The sequence below is a fragment of the Fusarium keratoplasticum genome, chromosome 3, assembly GCF_025433545.1.
Source record: "Fusarium keratoplasticum isolate Fu6.1 chromosome 3, whole genome shotgun sequence".
In the NCBI taxonomy this organism is placed as follows: domain Eukaryota; kingdom Fungi; phylum Ascomycota; class Sordariomycetes; order Hypocreales; family Nectriaceae; genus Fusarium; species Fusarium keratoplasticum.
Genome location: NC_070531.1, coordinates 685,082 through 699,468, shown reverse-complemented (window position 1 = coordinate 699,468; position 14,387 = coordinate 685,082). Strand labels below are relative to the sequence as shown.

Sequence of the window (14,387 nt, the reverse complement as noted above, 5' to 3'; positions counted from 1 at the left end):
GTGATATACTCATGTCACTGTTCTTCTCTCCTTGTTTTCTGCGTTAGACTCGATCTAGCACCCTGTTGTGTAGAAGGTGTATTGTGTTGAACCTGAACTTGGCTGCTAAGATGCCACAAAAAATATCATGACGTTATTAAACCTCTACCATGTTTCGGTTGCGAACATGCTTCACTCCAAGATTGCATTTCAGCAGCTTTAGGAGACACTCATCTATGTTCAGGAGCCATGGGAACGCAACAGTCAAATTCAATCACTGACGTCTAACCGACACGTCCCCTTCTAGACGGGCTCAAATCCCATTGCGGTCCAGTTGGACTTGACCCTGTTCTTGACATCCTCGGGGTAACTCCTCTCAAAGTCAACCCCACTAAACGATCTTTTCCCCTCGTACTCCATGGGGAACAGACAGTCAGAAATCACCTTTCCTCCCTTCTTGGGGTCTCCACTCCCATGAGACATGTATGGAGTCATGGGAAAGCTCGCAACATCTTCAAACAGGTACTCATCCTGACCTGGACGGCATCTTGTCACCAGGGCCCAAATAATATCCTTGAAGTTGGTGATGTCTACATCGTGACCGAATAGCAGAATGCGATTGATGAGCATGCAGCTTTTATCATTGAAAGCAATGCGGCCCAGTTTATTGCAGAAGTCTTTAGGGTTCGTTTTCATCTTGGCGAGCTTGTCGACATCCACTTGGAGCGCACACCAGGTAGCCATGGACTCAAGAGGTGCGAAGGCATCTATGATGGGAAGATCGTGATGCTTGAGGAGCGTCAGGAGCTCCTCTGATGCGAGCGATGCAGTGGTGTGCTAAGTTTCAAGCTATGTCAATCGACGGCTCAAGACATGGAGACTGGTCTTCTTACCGATTCGTCCGTTATTCTTCCCGGCACTGAAACTGGTAGGATAGCATCATCTCTATATGTGATTGCGTTGACTGTAAAAAGAGGATGCAAATGTTTGTCGTGATCGAAGTGCAGTCCAAGATAGTCCTCAAAGGGGCCTTCATAGGCTTTGCCTTTGAGAGAAAATGTTCCCTCAAAGACAATCTCACTACTTGCGGGGACAAGGAGGTCGCTCAGCTCACACTTGACCATTTCTAGAGGCTGCCCAACGAGTGCTCCAACATACTCGCCTTCTGACACCCCTTCCGGGATAGGGGAGGCGGCAGCCAGACTTGCGGCAGGAGGCACGCCCATAGCGAGCGCCCATGGCATCTCCGTTTTGCCCTCTGCAAGCCACTTGTCCCTAATAATGGAGTTGTGCTGACCCGAACCGACGAGGCACACAAGGCGCCTGCTGTCATGGATCATGCCCCGGAAGATGGACCAGTTTGTCCAGGAAGCGTCCGGTGTCTGCAGCACATGCAATCCATATGTCTGTAGGTACTTCCCCCCGTCTCTCTGGTGTAGCAGTGGTGCTGGAAGCTTATGCAGATCGATGTCTTTTTGAAGGATCTGGTTCTGCTTGCATGGCCCAGTTGATAGAATCCGCGGGGCTAAAGGGGGTCGAGCCTTTCCCTCCTGTGTTCTCTCCAAAATAGCCTTCCAGCTCGAATCGACGGGCAGACCTAACGATCGAGCAATCCTGCCGTACCTCTCTTCCTCGCGGGCCCGTAGGCTTGCCGCATTTCCAAACATCCTCCACAACCCATCCTTGGCACCCTTGACGTTGTTGAATAGCGGTGCCTTACCATTGACCTCGCTTACGCGCCGCACGATTGCGCCCACTTCAAGATGGGGGTCAACTTGGCGTTCGATTTCTGCCAGATCGCCGTCTTCGCGCAGGACATCGATAAAGGTTCGAAAGTCGAGTTGGGCAGCAATGTGACGCGGCTGAGAGGAAGCTCCTTCGCTTTTGGTACGGATCGATACTGGAGCAAAGATTTGTCTGACTCGGGCTTTGGCGCGGCTCGAGGGGAGTAGCGTGCAACGTCCAAAAGCAACAGGCGCCATAACTTGTTGTCCCAATTCGATTATTTGGCATGGTAAGCTGGGAGGAAGCTTGCATAGTGTAGCCGACCACCTTGCTCAAATGAAATGCCATGCCCGTTTTTAGTCCGTGAGTAGGTCTCGTTATGCGGAATGGATTGTAATGGTGCTGCGGAGATTCCGGTCCCTATTCTAGGAACTCCATTCCGGTGACTTTATCAACCACCTTATCCGTTAGCTGACGCTAGGTCACTCACAAGCCGGTTAGGCGAGAAAAGAAAGGCTCCGGGCCACCATACCAACTGTAAGTCAGAAGGTGGAGCATAATTATCATTACATTGGAAGCGCTACTCGAGGTTCGGACGAGGAGTCATCCTTGTCGCTTCCGGCTTGAATCAGGGCCAGCCGATCAATAGTTACATCCAATCACTACAAAACAATCTCTTCCTGGCCCTGATATTGGTCCCTAGCCGTTTACCTTACAACTCGCCTCAGAAAATGCTCAGCCTCCGTCTAGCCAAAGCTACTGCCACCGCAAGAACACCCCTTCTTCCTGGCAAACTCAGCTTTCATACACTTGGGTCCATCTGTCAACGATTGCCAATCGATGGCTTGGGCGCATCATCAAGTCGTCTTTCGTCTGAAGAACAGACGCGACAACATGATCCAGTCCGAGAAACTCAAGCCAGGCCACGAAGGATCGTGGTAGGAATTACGGGCGCTACTGGAACTGTATTCGCCATTCGAATCCTGTCCATTCTACGCCAGCTTGACATTGAGACTCACCTCGTTATTAGCAAGTGGGCTCTGGCTACAATGAAGTATGAAACGTCACTGAGCGAGGTCGAAATCCGCGGGATGGCCAGCACAACATACACTGCCAAAGATCTCTCAGCTAGTATAGCGTCTGGATCTTTTCAGCACGACGGCATGATCATCGTGCCATGCAGTATGAAAACTCTGGCTGCGATACGCTCCGGCTTCTGCGATGATCTGATTTCCCGAGCCGCCGATGTCAGTCTCAAGGAAAATCGCAGGCTAATCCTAGCGGTTCGGGAGACTCCTCTCAGCGACATACACCTTGACAACATGTTATTCTTGCGACGCGCTGGTGCCGTCATCTTCCCGCCAGTCCCGGCTTTCTACACGAGACCTAAAGGGATCCAAGATCTCATTGATCAGACGGCTGGGAGAATGTTGGACTCTCTGGGCATTTTCACCGAAGGATTCTCGCGTTGGGAAGGATTCCAGAAGAGTTCATCACGGGCGCGTCCGGTACTGAGAGGTGTAGCAGAGGCTCAATAAACGGAGAATGCAGGACAAGTAACACGTCCCATGAGTCAACAGCAAGTAATAAGACCAACGCCGACCATAAATACACCTGAAAAAGTGGCACTAGAAAATACCCTCTGAGAAAATAGTACTGGTATCCCCAACGGGCCATTGAAACCGGAGTGAGTCTGTCCAACTTGACCTCGGCTGCATCTCGACATCTGAAGTAGGAGGGAAAATCGTCCCAAGACCTACGCTGGTGTCTCGTGTGGTGAAGGGGGAGGTGAACGATGGGAAGAGCTGTGTGGTTTGGGAGAAGGGTGTCTTTTGTGTGGTTCTGGCCGTGCTTCTCTGAGTAGACTCAATTCGTGCTGCGTCGCCCGAGCTCGACCTGTTGAGGAGGCCCAGGTTCAGCAAGATTCCCCTCATCTCGCATAACCTTTTTGATAGTCTACGCGCTGCCCTCGATGTCTTGACGTAGTTATCCGTCAGAGCGACCGCCATTTCGAAACTGCGACTCAGTGAATCGAGGAGGTCCGGAGATAGGCTTGGCAGCAAATCAGTCCTATGTTGTTCAATAAGCGCTACCAGTAGAAAGGCAAGTGCTATCGCGGACGCTAATAGATGTTGATAGTTGGGGTGTTGTTTACGGTATATATCAGTGGTAGTATCGAGGGTGTAGAGAACGTTGACGACTTTGAATACCAGTTCCGTCGCAGGCCGGATGTGTTTGGTAATTTTCCCAGGATCAGACTCTGAGAAGAAGAACGGCTTGAGCAGCAAACTACGAACAGATTCAGCCCTGAGATTCAGAAGAATTGACCACGTGGGAGGCTTCGTCGACGGTTCGGTTTGCCACTTGTCAGACTGAGAGAGTATATGCTCCCCAACAGCCTTCTTCCTCCACTGTTCGATTTGGAAGCTCATCAGCTCGAAGGCTTCATCATCACTATACCCTTCTCCCTTGGCAGCTTGCGCAATAGGCTCACTAAATTTGTCGCTGATGAGGATAAAGGCATGCATCGCCTTGACATGAGGGTTCTTGATCTGCCACAGATTAGCGCGTGGCGACTTGTAAGACAGATGTTCACTTACGGAAGACATGGGAATTGCGCTGAAGCTGGAATTGTTGAAATGTGTTGGAAGCCCAGTTGCAGAGCTCCATTGGCGATCAATAATGAGGATACAGCTGATCAAATTCCAAGCTTCTTCTCTCTGGGCGTTCAATTCCAAGAGATGCTTGGATACTTCACCATTGTGAAACCCCAGCTCCATTAGCATGTGACCAGCAATTCCACACATGCGCCACGCGGAGCGTGGCATATCTTGGAAGAATTCATATAAGCCCTGCACTTCGAGTTAGTAAGGTGACGACCGGGTAGATGGGTTGGTAGGTACGCGAGCATACATTAAGCAGGACGATGGTGACATGCCTGATGCTATGGGGAGCTGTGCCGAGTTTTGTATTGACGGCATCTTGAAAACAGTTTCGGACAAGAATTTCGACGGAAGAACTCTCCGGATTAGAATCGGCTCGGAGGGCTATGGCCAAAGCCAGGTTCAAAATGACAAGGTTTTCGTCTGAAGCAGCTCCTGATTTCCTGGCAGAAACATCCCAAACTACAGACTCTGGATCTGCATAACAGGACCGTGCTAGGGAAATAACCTCGTTGAGGTCAATCAGCGGATGAAGGTCTCCTACAACCTCTTGATACACGTGCAAAAGACGAATTGCTTCTTGTAGATCCACAAAGGAGCGGAACTGCAGTAGTCGCCCGAGGGCCTCGCGGTCAAGGACTCGTGGTGGCATAGCAGGGCTGGGGGTGTCGGCGACCTCGTCCTCATCCGAAGCATCCTCATCGATGGTGGCCAGCTGAAACTGCCGTTGCTGGAGCGGGGCGCCCGGGAAGCTGTTTCGACGGAGTTTCAACTGGGCTACGTTCAAGCTGTAGTCTGGACTTGTCGGTCCATAGAAGTGCTGCGCTGAACCACGCGACTGCTGTTTGGCCGGGTGTGCGCTATCCTGACCGACACCGGTGTCATTGATGAGAGTAGCGATGAAGTTCTCATCACCGCTACAATCAGCTGCCAAGGTTGGTGATGGTGAGTCAAGCTGGACCTGCGTGGGCGGGCGCACTTGGGCCGCCAGAGTGTCCAACTGCTCCTGGAGAGTCGATAGCATCTCCACGAGGGCATCTCTGTTGCTATAGTAGGTTCAGGTCAGTTAGATGGTGGCACATGTGCGTCCATGGTGGCATACTATGATACAGCTGAGCCGTGTCGCCGGTTATCAGACTTGCCAGTCTCCCGGCCCGCAGCGACAACCGCTGTCGGTTGCCAAACTTCGGGCGCGAAGCTGCTGCTGTAGCTACAGTCTTGTCCTCTACCCACACAATGTCCGCATGGCTGTCGTCCATCACACTTCCCTTTGCGGCGTCTGCAGGCATCACAGGCCCGTAGAGCATACGGGGCCCTCCGCTTGGCCAGCTCCCCATTCTGGGTGCCTGACCGTTTGTGAACTCTGTTTTCTTTTGCCTGGGGCATGGTACCCTTGCACACTAACGGAGAGGAATCGAAAGACGAGAAGCAGAGGTTCGGAATGACGGGACAATAGCTCGCAAGTGAAGAGTCGGATGACAATGTCGGGAGACATGAGGCAACCGTTAGAGCGGGACCCCATTTAATATCGGCACCGGGGGGAAGCCGGGATGAAGTCCGCTACGCTAAAATGCGGGGAACAGATAAGAGAAGGCGAAACTAAACCGAAACCGTCTCATGGGTGGTCCGTCCGTATCACCACACTTCATCACCCCTTGCTTACATGGTTCGGACAAGTACTACATACTCACTCTCATATTCTAGACCATCAGTTCGAAATGCGTTCGTACGTGTTAAGGTCTCTTAGATGAACCAAACAAGTGGGAAATCTAAACTTTCAATTCGATTTGGACTAAAGTGGGTGGTTGCGTTACAAGATAAGGCACGCAAGCAAGTTGGTAGTGCTGGTGCAGGGTTAGGCCGGTGGTGATTTCGGTCAGTCTACGTTTCACATGAGCCAATGGGTACAAAAACAATTCTAATCAGCTCCCGTATCCACAAACAGGAATGCTTGGTAGTCTGTGTTATCTCTTTCCGATTCATCTCCACCACGTCGCCCTCACTACGATGGATCAATGGACTTGGAGGTCGCATGTCTGTCAAGGTCCCTCCCCCAAGCTCATAGGTGTGGCCCTCAATGTTGGAGGACCATGTCCGGCCACCGATACGGTCCCGGGCCTCCAAAACGAGCACTTTGTTAAAAAAGGCTGCATAAGGTCAAGGGACGGAAGCCCCAGAGCAATTCAACAGAAATAATACTTAGTGGGGCCTCAAAATCGGCCGTCCCCGTTAGTCGTTCCTCCTAACGGGGGGGTCGCTGATTAGGAAAAAGACTATTAATTTGGAAAAGAAAAAAGATACCTTAATTTATATAGAGCCCCCCATAGAAATAGAAATACCTCTCTTTTAATAAATATCCCTCATACTATAATTAATCTACTATATAACCCCGCTTTCAACCCCTCCCGGCTATAAAGCTATTACGACTTAGCGACATCATCACTAATAACCTCACAATATAACCCGCCCACAATATTTGCAATTTTAAAGCTATTCGCGATATAAGTATATCATTAAATACGCCGATAAGCAGAGAGCATACCATCCGAAGATAGATTAATCCGCATACCGGGAAGCCTAACTTTTCGCGCTTTTCCGAAGGTAACCTTAAGGCTCACACCATCATAGCTACCCACCTACATAAGGTCGGCTTTTATCACACTATCACGAAGGCTACATAAGAGCTACGGGTCCTATATAAGAGACTATAGTCGCGTCTTCAAAGAGCTCATCCGCGCACCGAAAATAGCAATAATTATACGCTTTTATCGACGTCAAAAGAGAACATAATACTTACTTAGGCACATCGCCGCATCACACAAGGTCATCATATATAACTTCATGCAATACGACATCAGGCCAATATAATACTTAAAGCTACGGGTCATAGCAATAAGACTTCTTCGAGATATTAGGCCAAGCGCTTTATAAGACATCACAGAGATATATTTAAAAAAACCAAGAGCAACACTCGCGATGCAAGGCAGAAATTAATATAAGACCGCAGTCACATTATCGGCTTCTATAAAGGCTAGAAGGATACGATTATCGATACCAGCATAAAGCTTAAAAATACCTAGAACTTCGATAAGACTAGCTTTTAGATTAGATACCTTAAAAAGGGGACTTTTATATAGACTTTTAAGGTTATTAAGGAGGCCATCTTAACTAATTTATACGACCTAGTCTCTATTATAGGGGTTAAGGCAATATCTACTACTAGCGAAGTTATTACTCCATTTCTTATCCTCCCTAGTATTAACCTTCCGGTCCGATAGTTCAAGAATAACCTTAATAAAGAGGCAACTATCACGACTAGTCCAACGGGTTATATCACGGATATTCTCGCACATAAGTAAATTCATCACTTTAAGCATCTCACGAGACCTATTATTCCCAGCGATATTAGGCTACTTCTTATAGACGGTTATAAGAGTCACTTTATAGAGGAAATCTTCTTTTTCTACCACTAATATAACATTATGCTTTTTCCTTTACCTCCGCACCTCATATATTTCCTTTAACCTCTTAATATTAATATATTTAGCATATATAAGTATTAATATTAATATATATTATATCGAGAGATCACTAACGGCGCTATTAACTTTAGAAAAATTAACTTTCTCTTCTACTTTTAAGAGATTAGATAAAAGACTTTTAAGAAGTCTATAATCCTTAGCGCCTAGGTAAAATATAATCTATTTCCTTATAATCCCTCGATTATCCTAGACCGCCTTAAAGACCCGCTATCATCCCTCATAGAAGAAGTGGCGGCGGAGACTTTACCTGGCTATATTTCAGAAGGGTTATCTTCGTTAGACGACTCTTCGGAATCCCCTTAATCTTCACGGCGCCGAGATAACCCTCAAACCCCGATATCAAAAAACCAATTTCACTAAGATAATATAAATACACCCCCTCTATATATACGCATAATTAAACGCTATTCTAAGTATATTCAGATACGGTTAGAAGTCTCTATAACCTCCAATATCACTATCACGCCGTCAATTAATCATATATATAATAAATTACAAAAGGCATACGTAATACTCTCACTCAACAGCATCGCGGCCACGCGGGAGCTACAGCGATTCAAAGACAAGGCATTAAGACAATTAACCCTCTCAGAAGAGACATCGCTTATATATAAATATAGGCCAATTCGCATCGGCGATGCAAGACTACGAGTCGCCCATAACGAATATAATCAATAAGTATCTCAGCAAGAGGAACAAAGGCGCCTATTAAAAAAGGATACCCTTAACGAAGTAAAATTCATTAGATAATAGATAATAGAAGTCTAGTCATATATATACCGCAGCATCATAGAAGTTAGGATTAATAAGATATATAGTTATAAGGATAGATATTAGAAACCCCTTTTATAATAGAAGAAGCGGTATAACTAGTAGTCTAAGGCTAATCGCCGCTAGCACCTAGATTTAGCGATATTTCTTAGTTAACGGTATACTCTTTATTATTAGTTATACTTACATAAGAAGCTTATACCAGACTAAGAGCCTACTATGCCATGGCCTTACTCCTATGACAATAAGGTTATCATAAAAGCTTTAAAGTTTATCGTCTTAGATAAATAGGAATATTAAGTAAAGAAATCCCTGCTTTCTTTTGAGGTAGATAAAGTAAAGATAGTTTAGGAGATTAAGGGTAATAGCAATATTAAACTATTTATCGTCATCAAGGGTAAAGAAGAGGAATAAGAAGTATAATTATCCCTCCTTTTATAACCCTAATTTCTTCTTATTATAACCTCCTAATTTAGTATTAAACTTATGACTTAGTGATATTTAAAAAAGCATTAAATATTAGTTATAGATAGGTCAGAAATACGCTTATAATTAATAAGGTATTGTTCCAAATAAATATACTTTTATATATATACTAATTTAGCTATGGACCGATGTATCTTTCTTTTCCGAATCAACGGTCCTTTTCCTAATCAGCGACCCCCCCGTCAGGAGGAACGACTGACGGGGACGGCCGATTTTGAGGCCCCACCAAGTACAGCTGTAACGCAACTCCGGAACGCTTCATCGGAACTACCGAAGTGGAGTTGCCGGCATTTGCTATGACCGAAAGTCCGAGGGAGGGGACCCTTGTGTCATCCGTTGCAGCACTAGAGTGGCCGGGCTTGGCATGGTAGTTGGGGGCGCAAACAGACAATGCGTCAAGCAGAGTTGGGATCGGTGTAATTTTCCGCATTTTAGCATCAAAAAAGTCAATTCAGGCTGAGAAAAATCCAAACAAGATGCTGTAAGCTATCTAGGTTAACTACTTGTGGTTAATAATTGTAATAAAGGAGGTAATAAAGACACTTTCTTGGGAAGACACAACCTACCTACCCGAGAGTGCGAACTAAGCAGAGTTGAGGATAAGATAAGATAAGATAAGGCTAACCATGATGTCACTTTACTCGCTGAGCTGTGGCTACCTACTCGCCGCGCTCACCAGGACCCCTTCAGCCTAACCTCAAGGAGTGCTGAAACACCATTCTGGACTCTTTCCACAGCCTCCGGCAGTAGACGACCCAAGTCTTCGATGGAGGACGCGACTCCAGCCCAGGCATTGCCCCCAGAAGCTGCCTTTCCTATACCTGAATAATCGGGAGTTGGGGAGAAGGAAATGTTGAGGTCTTCGTTCGAGATCTTGGACCCGTATCCGTCAGGATGCACCAGGGACATTGAGTGACGCGGAGCATTCCAACCTTTCCGGTGTCAGCATCGATGACTAGTGAACATATGTGTTCGGACGTACCTTTGTTGCTAAGCACAATTGTGAGAGTAGGTAGCTCGTATCTTCTGGCGATCCAGTATACAGTACCTGGCACTCCAAACATGTACGTGCCGTCGCCCACAATGAGTGTTACGAACTTGCCTTTGCCCGTGCCGCCAGAAACCCAGTCTGAGGCGAGCTTAACGCCCAGTGCCGCTCCCCCGGACCACCCGAGCCCGCCTCCGCCGCCATTGAAGAGATGGCCTGGGTCGTCAACCTGCAGCTGCTCATATATAAAAGGAGCGTTTGTGACTGCCTCGACGCACCAGATTGTATCCTTGGGGCATGTTCTGCGTAGTTGAGCGCACAAGTAAGAGGTACTTGGTGGCGAGGATCCGTCTGAAGGTGCTTCCGCAAGCTTTGCAATCTTGTCCATGCGTTGCCGATGGGCCTCAGCCAGCAGATCCCAACGCTTTCTGTATGGCTCGAGCTCGGTCAGTTTGGAGAAGCGAGGGTGCATCGAAATGTAGTTGTTTAGTTGCTTGATAGCTGTTTCTGAGTCGACACGATATCTGCGGAATGCAGGTATGTAATGCAGAGGCATGTTTTGCTTGAGGGGGTCGACATCGAGGTGAATGATCTTTGCATCGGCACGAGGCTTGCACTGGGTTGGAATCCATGGAACGTCGCAGTCAATCACGACGATGACATCCGCAGTCCTGATGGACTCGTGACGTCCAATTCCAACTCCCAAAAAGGCGCGATGACTCCATGGGAAGCAGACGTCACTTCCAAGGCCATCCAGGACCTGAACACCAGGAATTGACTCAACCAGCTTGACCAGCGCGGGCACAGTCGTCGGGTTACGGCCAGTATAGCCGACAATGACAAGCGGGCTCTCCGCTTCAGCCAGGAGAGAGACAATGAGCTCCGGGGCGTCAGGGGGAAGACCAACTGGGGCCACGGCGTTCCACACATCCTGGTCCAGATGGTATGGCGTGATATCCTCCTCCATCACTTCTCGAGCACCAACGAGATATGCAGGGCCTTTGGGATCGCTTGTAGCAAACTGCAATGCTCGGTTGAGCACCTGCTTGATGTTTTTGCCGGACTTGAACTCGCCTGAGAAGCGACAGAACTGAGAAACAATCTGTTTCTGATCAGGAGCGTCTTGAAGCCAATGGATATACTCGGTACGGGAACCTCTCATTTCACCTTCGAGGGTGAATGGAGACAGACCTGCAAACACCAGGACCGGGCATCTTGCAACGGATGCATTGTGCATAGCGCAGCCGAGCATCTGTGTTCCCACATCGACATGGACCAGGACACACTGAGGTTTGCCCGTCACACGGGCAAATCCGTCAGCCATGGACATTGCGACCATCTGAACACGCTTGTTAGTGACTTGCGTAGAGCACTGGGCTCAAAGCCGTAGGGGCACAGACCTCATGGGGGCAAGTGATGACCTTGGGGAAATTGACACCCTTCAAATGGGCTCCGTGTGCGAGAGCCTCCATGATGGCCGGATGGTCCGAACCCAAGTTGACAAAGACATGGGTAACACCAGCCTGCTCACCACGTAAGAAAGTTGTCCATAAAGGGCAAGGGCGCATGCATACCTCCCAAAGACCCTCGAAGAAGGCGAATGAGGCCGAATATTTCTCACTTGTCAATAGCACGTCAGTCATTCATTCATCGGAGCAAGCTGTACAGGGAAACTCTTACAGGTTGTGCATATCTGTTGATGGTTCAAAAAAGGTCTTTTGCTGTATTAGGTGTCAAAAGGATGTATCGAAGTCAAGCATAGGGCAAAGATAGAGAAGGAAGGGCCTATATCTTGCAGGTACCTTACTACGGCTGCGTGGACGGAACGAGTGGGGATGTCATGCGGGATCATAGGCGGAACAGGAAAGCCGAGTTCCGAGCCCAGACCAGTCAATCCGTTCCTGAAACGTTTGGGAAGAAGACGGAATGAGGGCATTCAATTTACTGTTCTGTCTTTCCGTGGGCTAGTCCTTAGAGCCAACATCCTCCGCGTAGCAATTGTTGCCAGACCCGTCTTACGGATCAGGCGCCAACGTCCAAGGCGAGAGGGATCCCAATCACAACTCCAGTCCCAACGACGGGCATCTGAAACTTGTGGCGTCCAGAGATTACATAGTAGGCTAAGCCAAATAGAAGCCATCCCATTATGACCACAGACGAGTAGTTCATGTTAGTGGGGGTAACCGGCATGACGGTCGGAAACGCACTGAACAAGACACATACCGTCATCCAGCAGACGCTCACCACGTTCAAGAAGATCCCAAGACCTTTCCCAAGTCGAAAAGGCCCATAGTCGGAAGCCTTAAGACCGCTCCGGCCTCCGAGAAGCATGGCGACGACGGGAAAGAGGTATGATAGGTACATGCCAATAATAGCCATGGAGAGAACGGCATTGAAGGCTGTTGAGCTGGCCAGATAGATGAAGCCCAACGACATCTGTAGGGCTACGATAGTCCAGATGGCTCGTGTCGGGATTGCTTCACGTTGGTCTACCTTGCTCAGGAATCCCGAGAACGGGGTAGCACTGTCCCGGGCAAATGCCATCAACGTCCGCGACGTTGATGTGATACCGGCAACCGTCGCAGCCATGGCGATAGCGATGACGATCAAGGGCAGAATCGTTGCCGCGACGTGGGACTTCGTGACGTGGAGGAAAATCTGGATATAGGGAAATCCCGTCGGGGTTGTCAGAATGCCTTCCAACGGTCCTGTCGAAAACAAAATCATGGTGGCAAACGCAAGGCCCATCAAGCCGTTGAGGCCAATGCTGCCCATGATTGCAAGAGGGACATTTCTAGCGGCATGAGGTATCTCCTCGGCCAAATGGCAGGCAGCGTCATATCCAAGGAATGGGTAAACAGTGCTGAGAAGTCCCACCATCCAGGCCACCCCGTCACTGGACCAGCCGGTTGAATTTTGGACTTGGACGAAGACAGAACGCGCTGAGTTTTTATCTGCCATGGCGGCGAGCACAACGAACGCAGCCACGAAGCCAACCACGTGAAGTGCAGCTAGATCTGGTGTTAGCTTCACGACTTGACATACATGGTAAGTTGTTTGGAGCCCGACCTGATATCAAGTTTGCCGATGGCAAACTTCGATGACCCCATATGTTCATCGCGGTGGCATAAGCCAAGAAGGCCCAGTATAAAAGCATCCCTTGCCATCTGGTGCCAGTATAGTCGTCATTGTTAAGGACGACCAGCCCCTGGACCATTAGGCCGCTAGCCATGGCTGCCGACGCCGTAAAGACGATCTGGCCGCCGATTGAAATCCACCCCGTGACCCAACCGATGTGTTTTCTACCCCATGCAGGAAACAAAGCCGTGACCCAATGGTACTGTCCTGTCCGCACCGTCAACGATGGAAAACGACGTGGAATGGTATTGCTCACCTCCCGCGGTTGGATAAACGGACGCGATCTCGGCCAGGGAGGCTCCTATGGCAAGACTGCAAAGGAAGCTGAGGAGGCTGTTGGCAAACAAGATATCAGCTCCAGTTGGTTGCAGACGGCCAAAGAAGAAGGGAGACGCACAAGTTGTAAAAAAGACAAGGAGCGCCGCCGCTCAGCAACGCCTGGGCCAGGACTGCCGTGCTCGCCTCCCATGTAGCCATCAGACAGAGGCAGAGTCCGATCAGAGATGGTAAAGAGAATGATCTCTCGAGCTGACTGTTTATGCCAAGTTGTTCTAGGCGCGTTGCGTCCGAGTTGGTGACTGTGCGGTCGACAGTCACCTTGTCAACAGAAGTGACCTTTTTGATATCGGTTGTGTCCGTCATGATTGTACGACAGCAAGTTTGTTGTGAGTGATTAAAACATGGGATTTGGTATCCTTCCATAGGTGGCTGTGAGAGACTAAATAGTCTCAGCCCGAATCATGGTAATCCGGGGAACCCTGAACAGGGTGTTGAGGCCAGTGCATAATCGTCATCTTCTTATCTTGCGACGAGCCGTGTTCCGCGGGTTCCGCCTCATACCATTGGTTCGCCACCCTCCTTATCGTTTTCATTCCTAAAGTCGGAACCGGGGTTCTTTATCTGTACCTTCTCAAACTACTCAAAAACTTACAGGATGTATCTAGCTACGACTGTTCAAGTCGCTTGGATAGGAGATAACCGCCCTCGCAGAGACGTAGGGGCGGGCACCTAATGCACCTCAGTTCAGTATTTTCGACATGCATTCCTGTATACCGAGATTTATCACCGCAGCGAAAGATCAAACAAGGTTCTAAT

At 48.7% G+C, this 14,387-nt stretch overlaps 5 protein-coding genes across 5 annotated transcripts; 1 reads left to right on the top strand and 4 right to left on the bottom strand.

Annotated features, from left to right (window-relative positions):
- Nucleotides 1-282: 282 nt before the first annotated feature.
- NCS57_00360500 (Ferulic acid decarboxylase 1) lies at nucleotides 283-1,961 on the bottom strand (the record flags this gene model as incomplete). The annotated part of the gene is made up of 2 exons (XM_053053591.1): nucleotides 283-816; nucleotides 873-1,961. The coding sequence occupies 2 exons, from the start codon at nucleotides 1,959-1,961 to the stop codon at nucleotides 283-285; spliced, it is 1,623 nt and encodes a 540-aa protein (XP_052915751.1).
- A 792-nt stretch (nucleotides 1,962-2,753) lies between these two features.
- On the top strand, nucleotides 2,754-3,242 carry NCS57_00360400 (Flavin prenyltransferase PAD1, mitochondrial; the record flags this gene model as incomplete). The annotated part of the gene is made up of 1 exon (XM_053053590.1): nucleotides 2,754-3,242. The coding sequence occupies one exon, from the start codon at nucleotides 2,754-2,756 to the stop codon at nucleotides 3,240-3,242; it is 489 nt and encodes a 162-aa protein (XP_052915750.1).
- A 90-nt stretch (nucleotides 3,243-3,332) lies between these two features.
- NCS57_00360300 (Fungal-trans domain-containing protein) lies at nucleotides 3,333-5,656 on the bottom strand (the record flags this gene model as incomplete). The annotated part of the gene is made up of 4 exons (XM_053053589.1): nucleotides 3,333-4,256; nucleotides 4,305-4,556; nucleotides 4,618-5,413; nucleotides 5,478-5,656. 4 exons carry the CDS (start codon nucleotides 5,654-5,656, stop codon nucleotides 3,333-3,335), a joined length of 2,151 nt encoding a protein of 716 aa, XP_052915749.1.
- A 4,182-nt stretch (nucleotides 5,657-9,838) lies between these two features.
- On the bottom strand, nucleotides 9,839-11,845 carry NCS57_00360200 (Pyruvate decarboxylase; the record flags this gene model as incomplete). The annotated part of the gene is made up of 5 exons (XM_053053588.1): nucleotides 9,839-10,098; nucleotides 10,149-11,493; nucleotides 11,555-11,677; nucleotides 11,729-11,774; nucleotides 11,835-11,845. The coding sequence occupies 5 exons, from the start codon at nucleotides 11,843-11,845 to the stop codon at nucleotides 9,839-9,841; spliced, it is 1,785 nt and encodes a 594-aa protein (XP_052915748.1).
- A 331-nt stretch (nucleotides 11,846-12,176) lies between these two features.
- Nucleotides 12,177-13,934, bottom strand: NCS57_00360100 (uncharacterized protein; the record flags this gene model as incomplete). Its single annotated transcript, XM_053053587.1, has 4 exons — nucleotides 12,177-13,165; nucleotides 13,224-13,499; nucleotides 13,549-13,625; nucleotides 13,690-13,934. 4 exons carry the CDS (start codon nucleotides 13,932-13,934, stop codon nucleotides 12,177-12,179), a joined length of 1,587 nt encoding a protein of 528 aa, XP_052915747.1.
- Nucleotides 13,935-14,387: the final 453 nt, after the last annotated feature.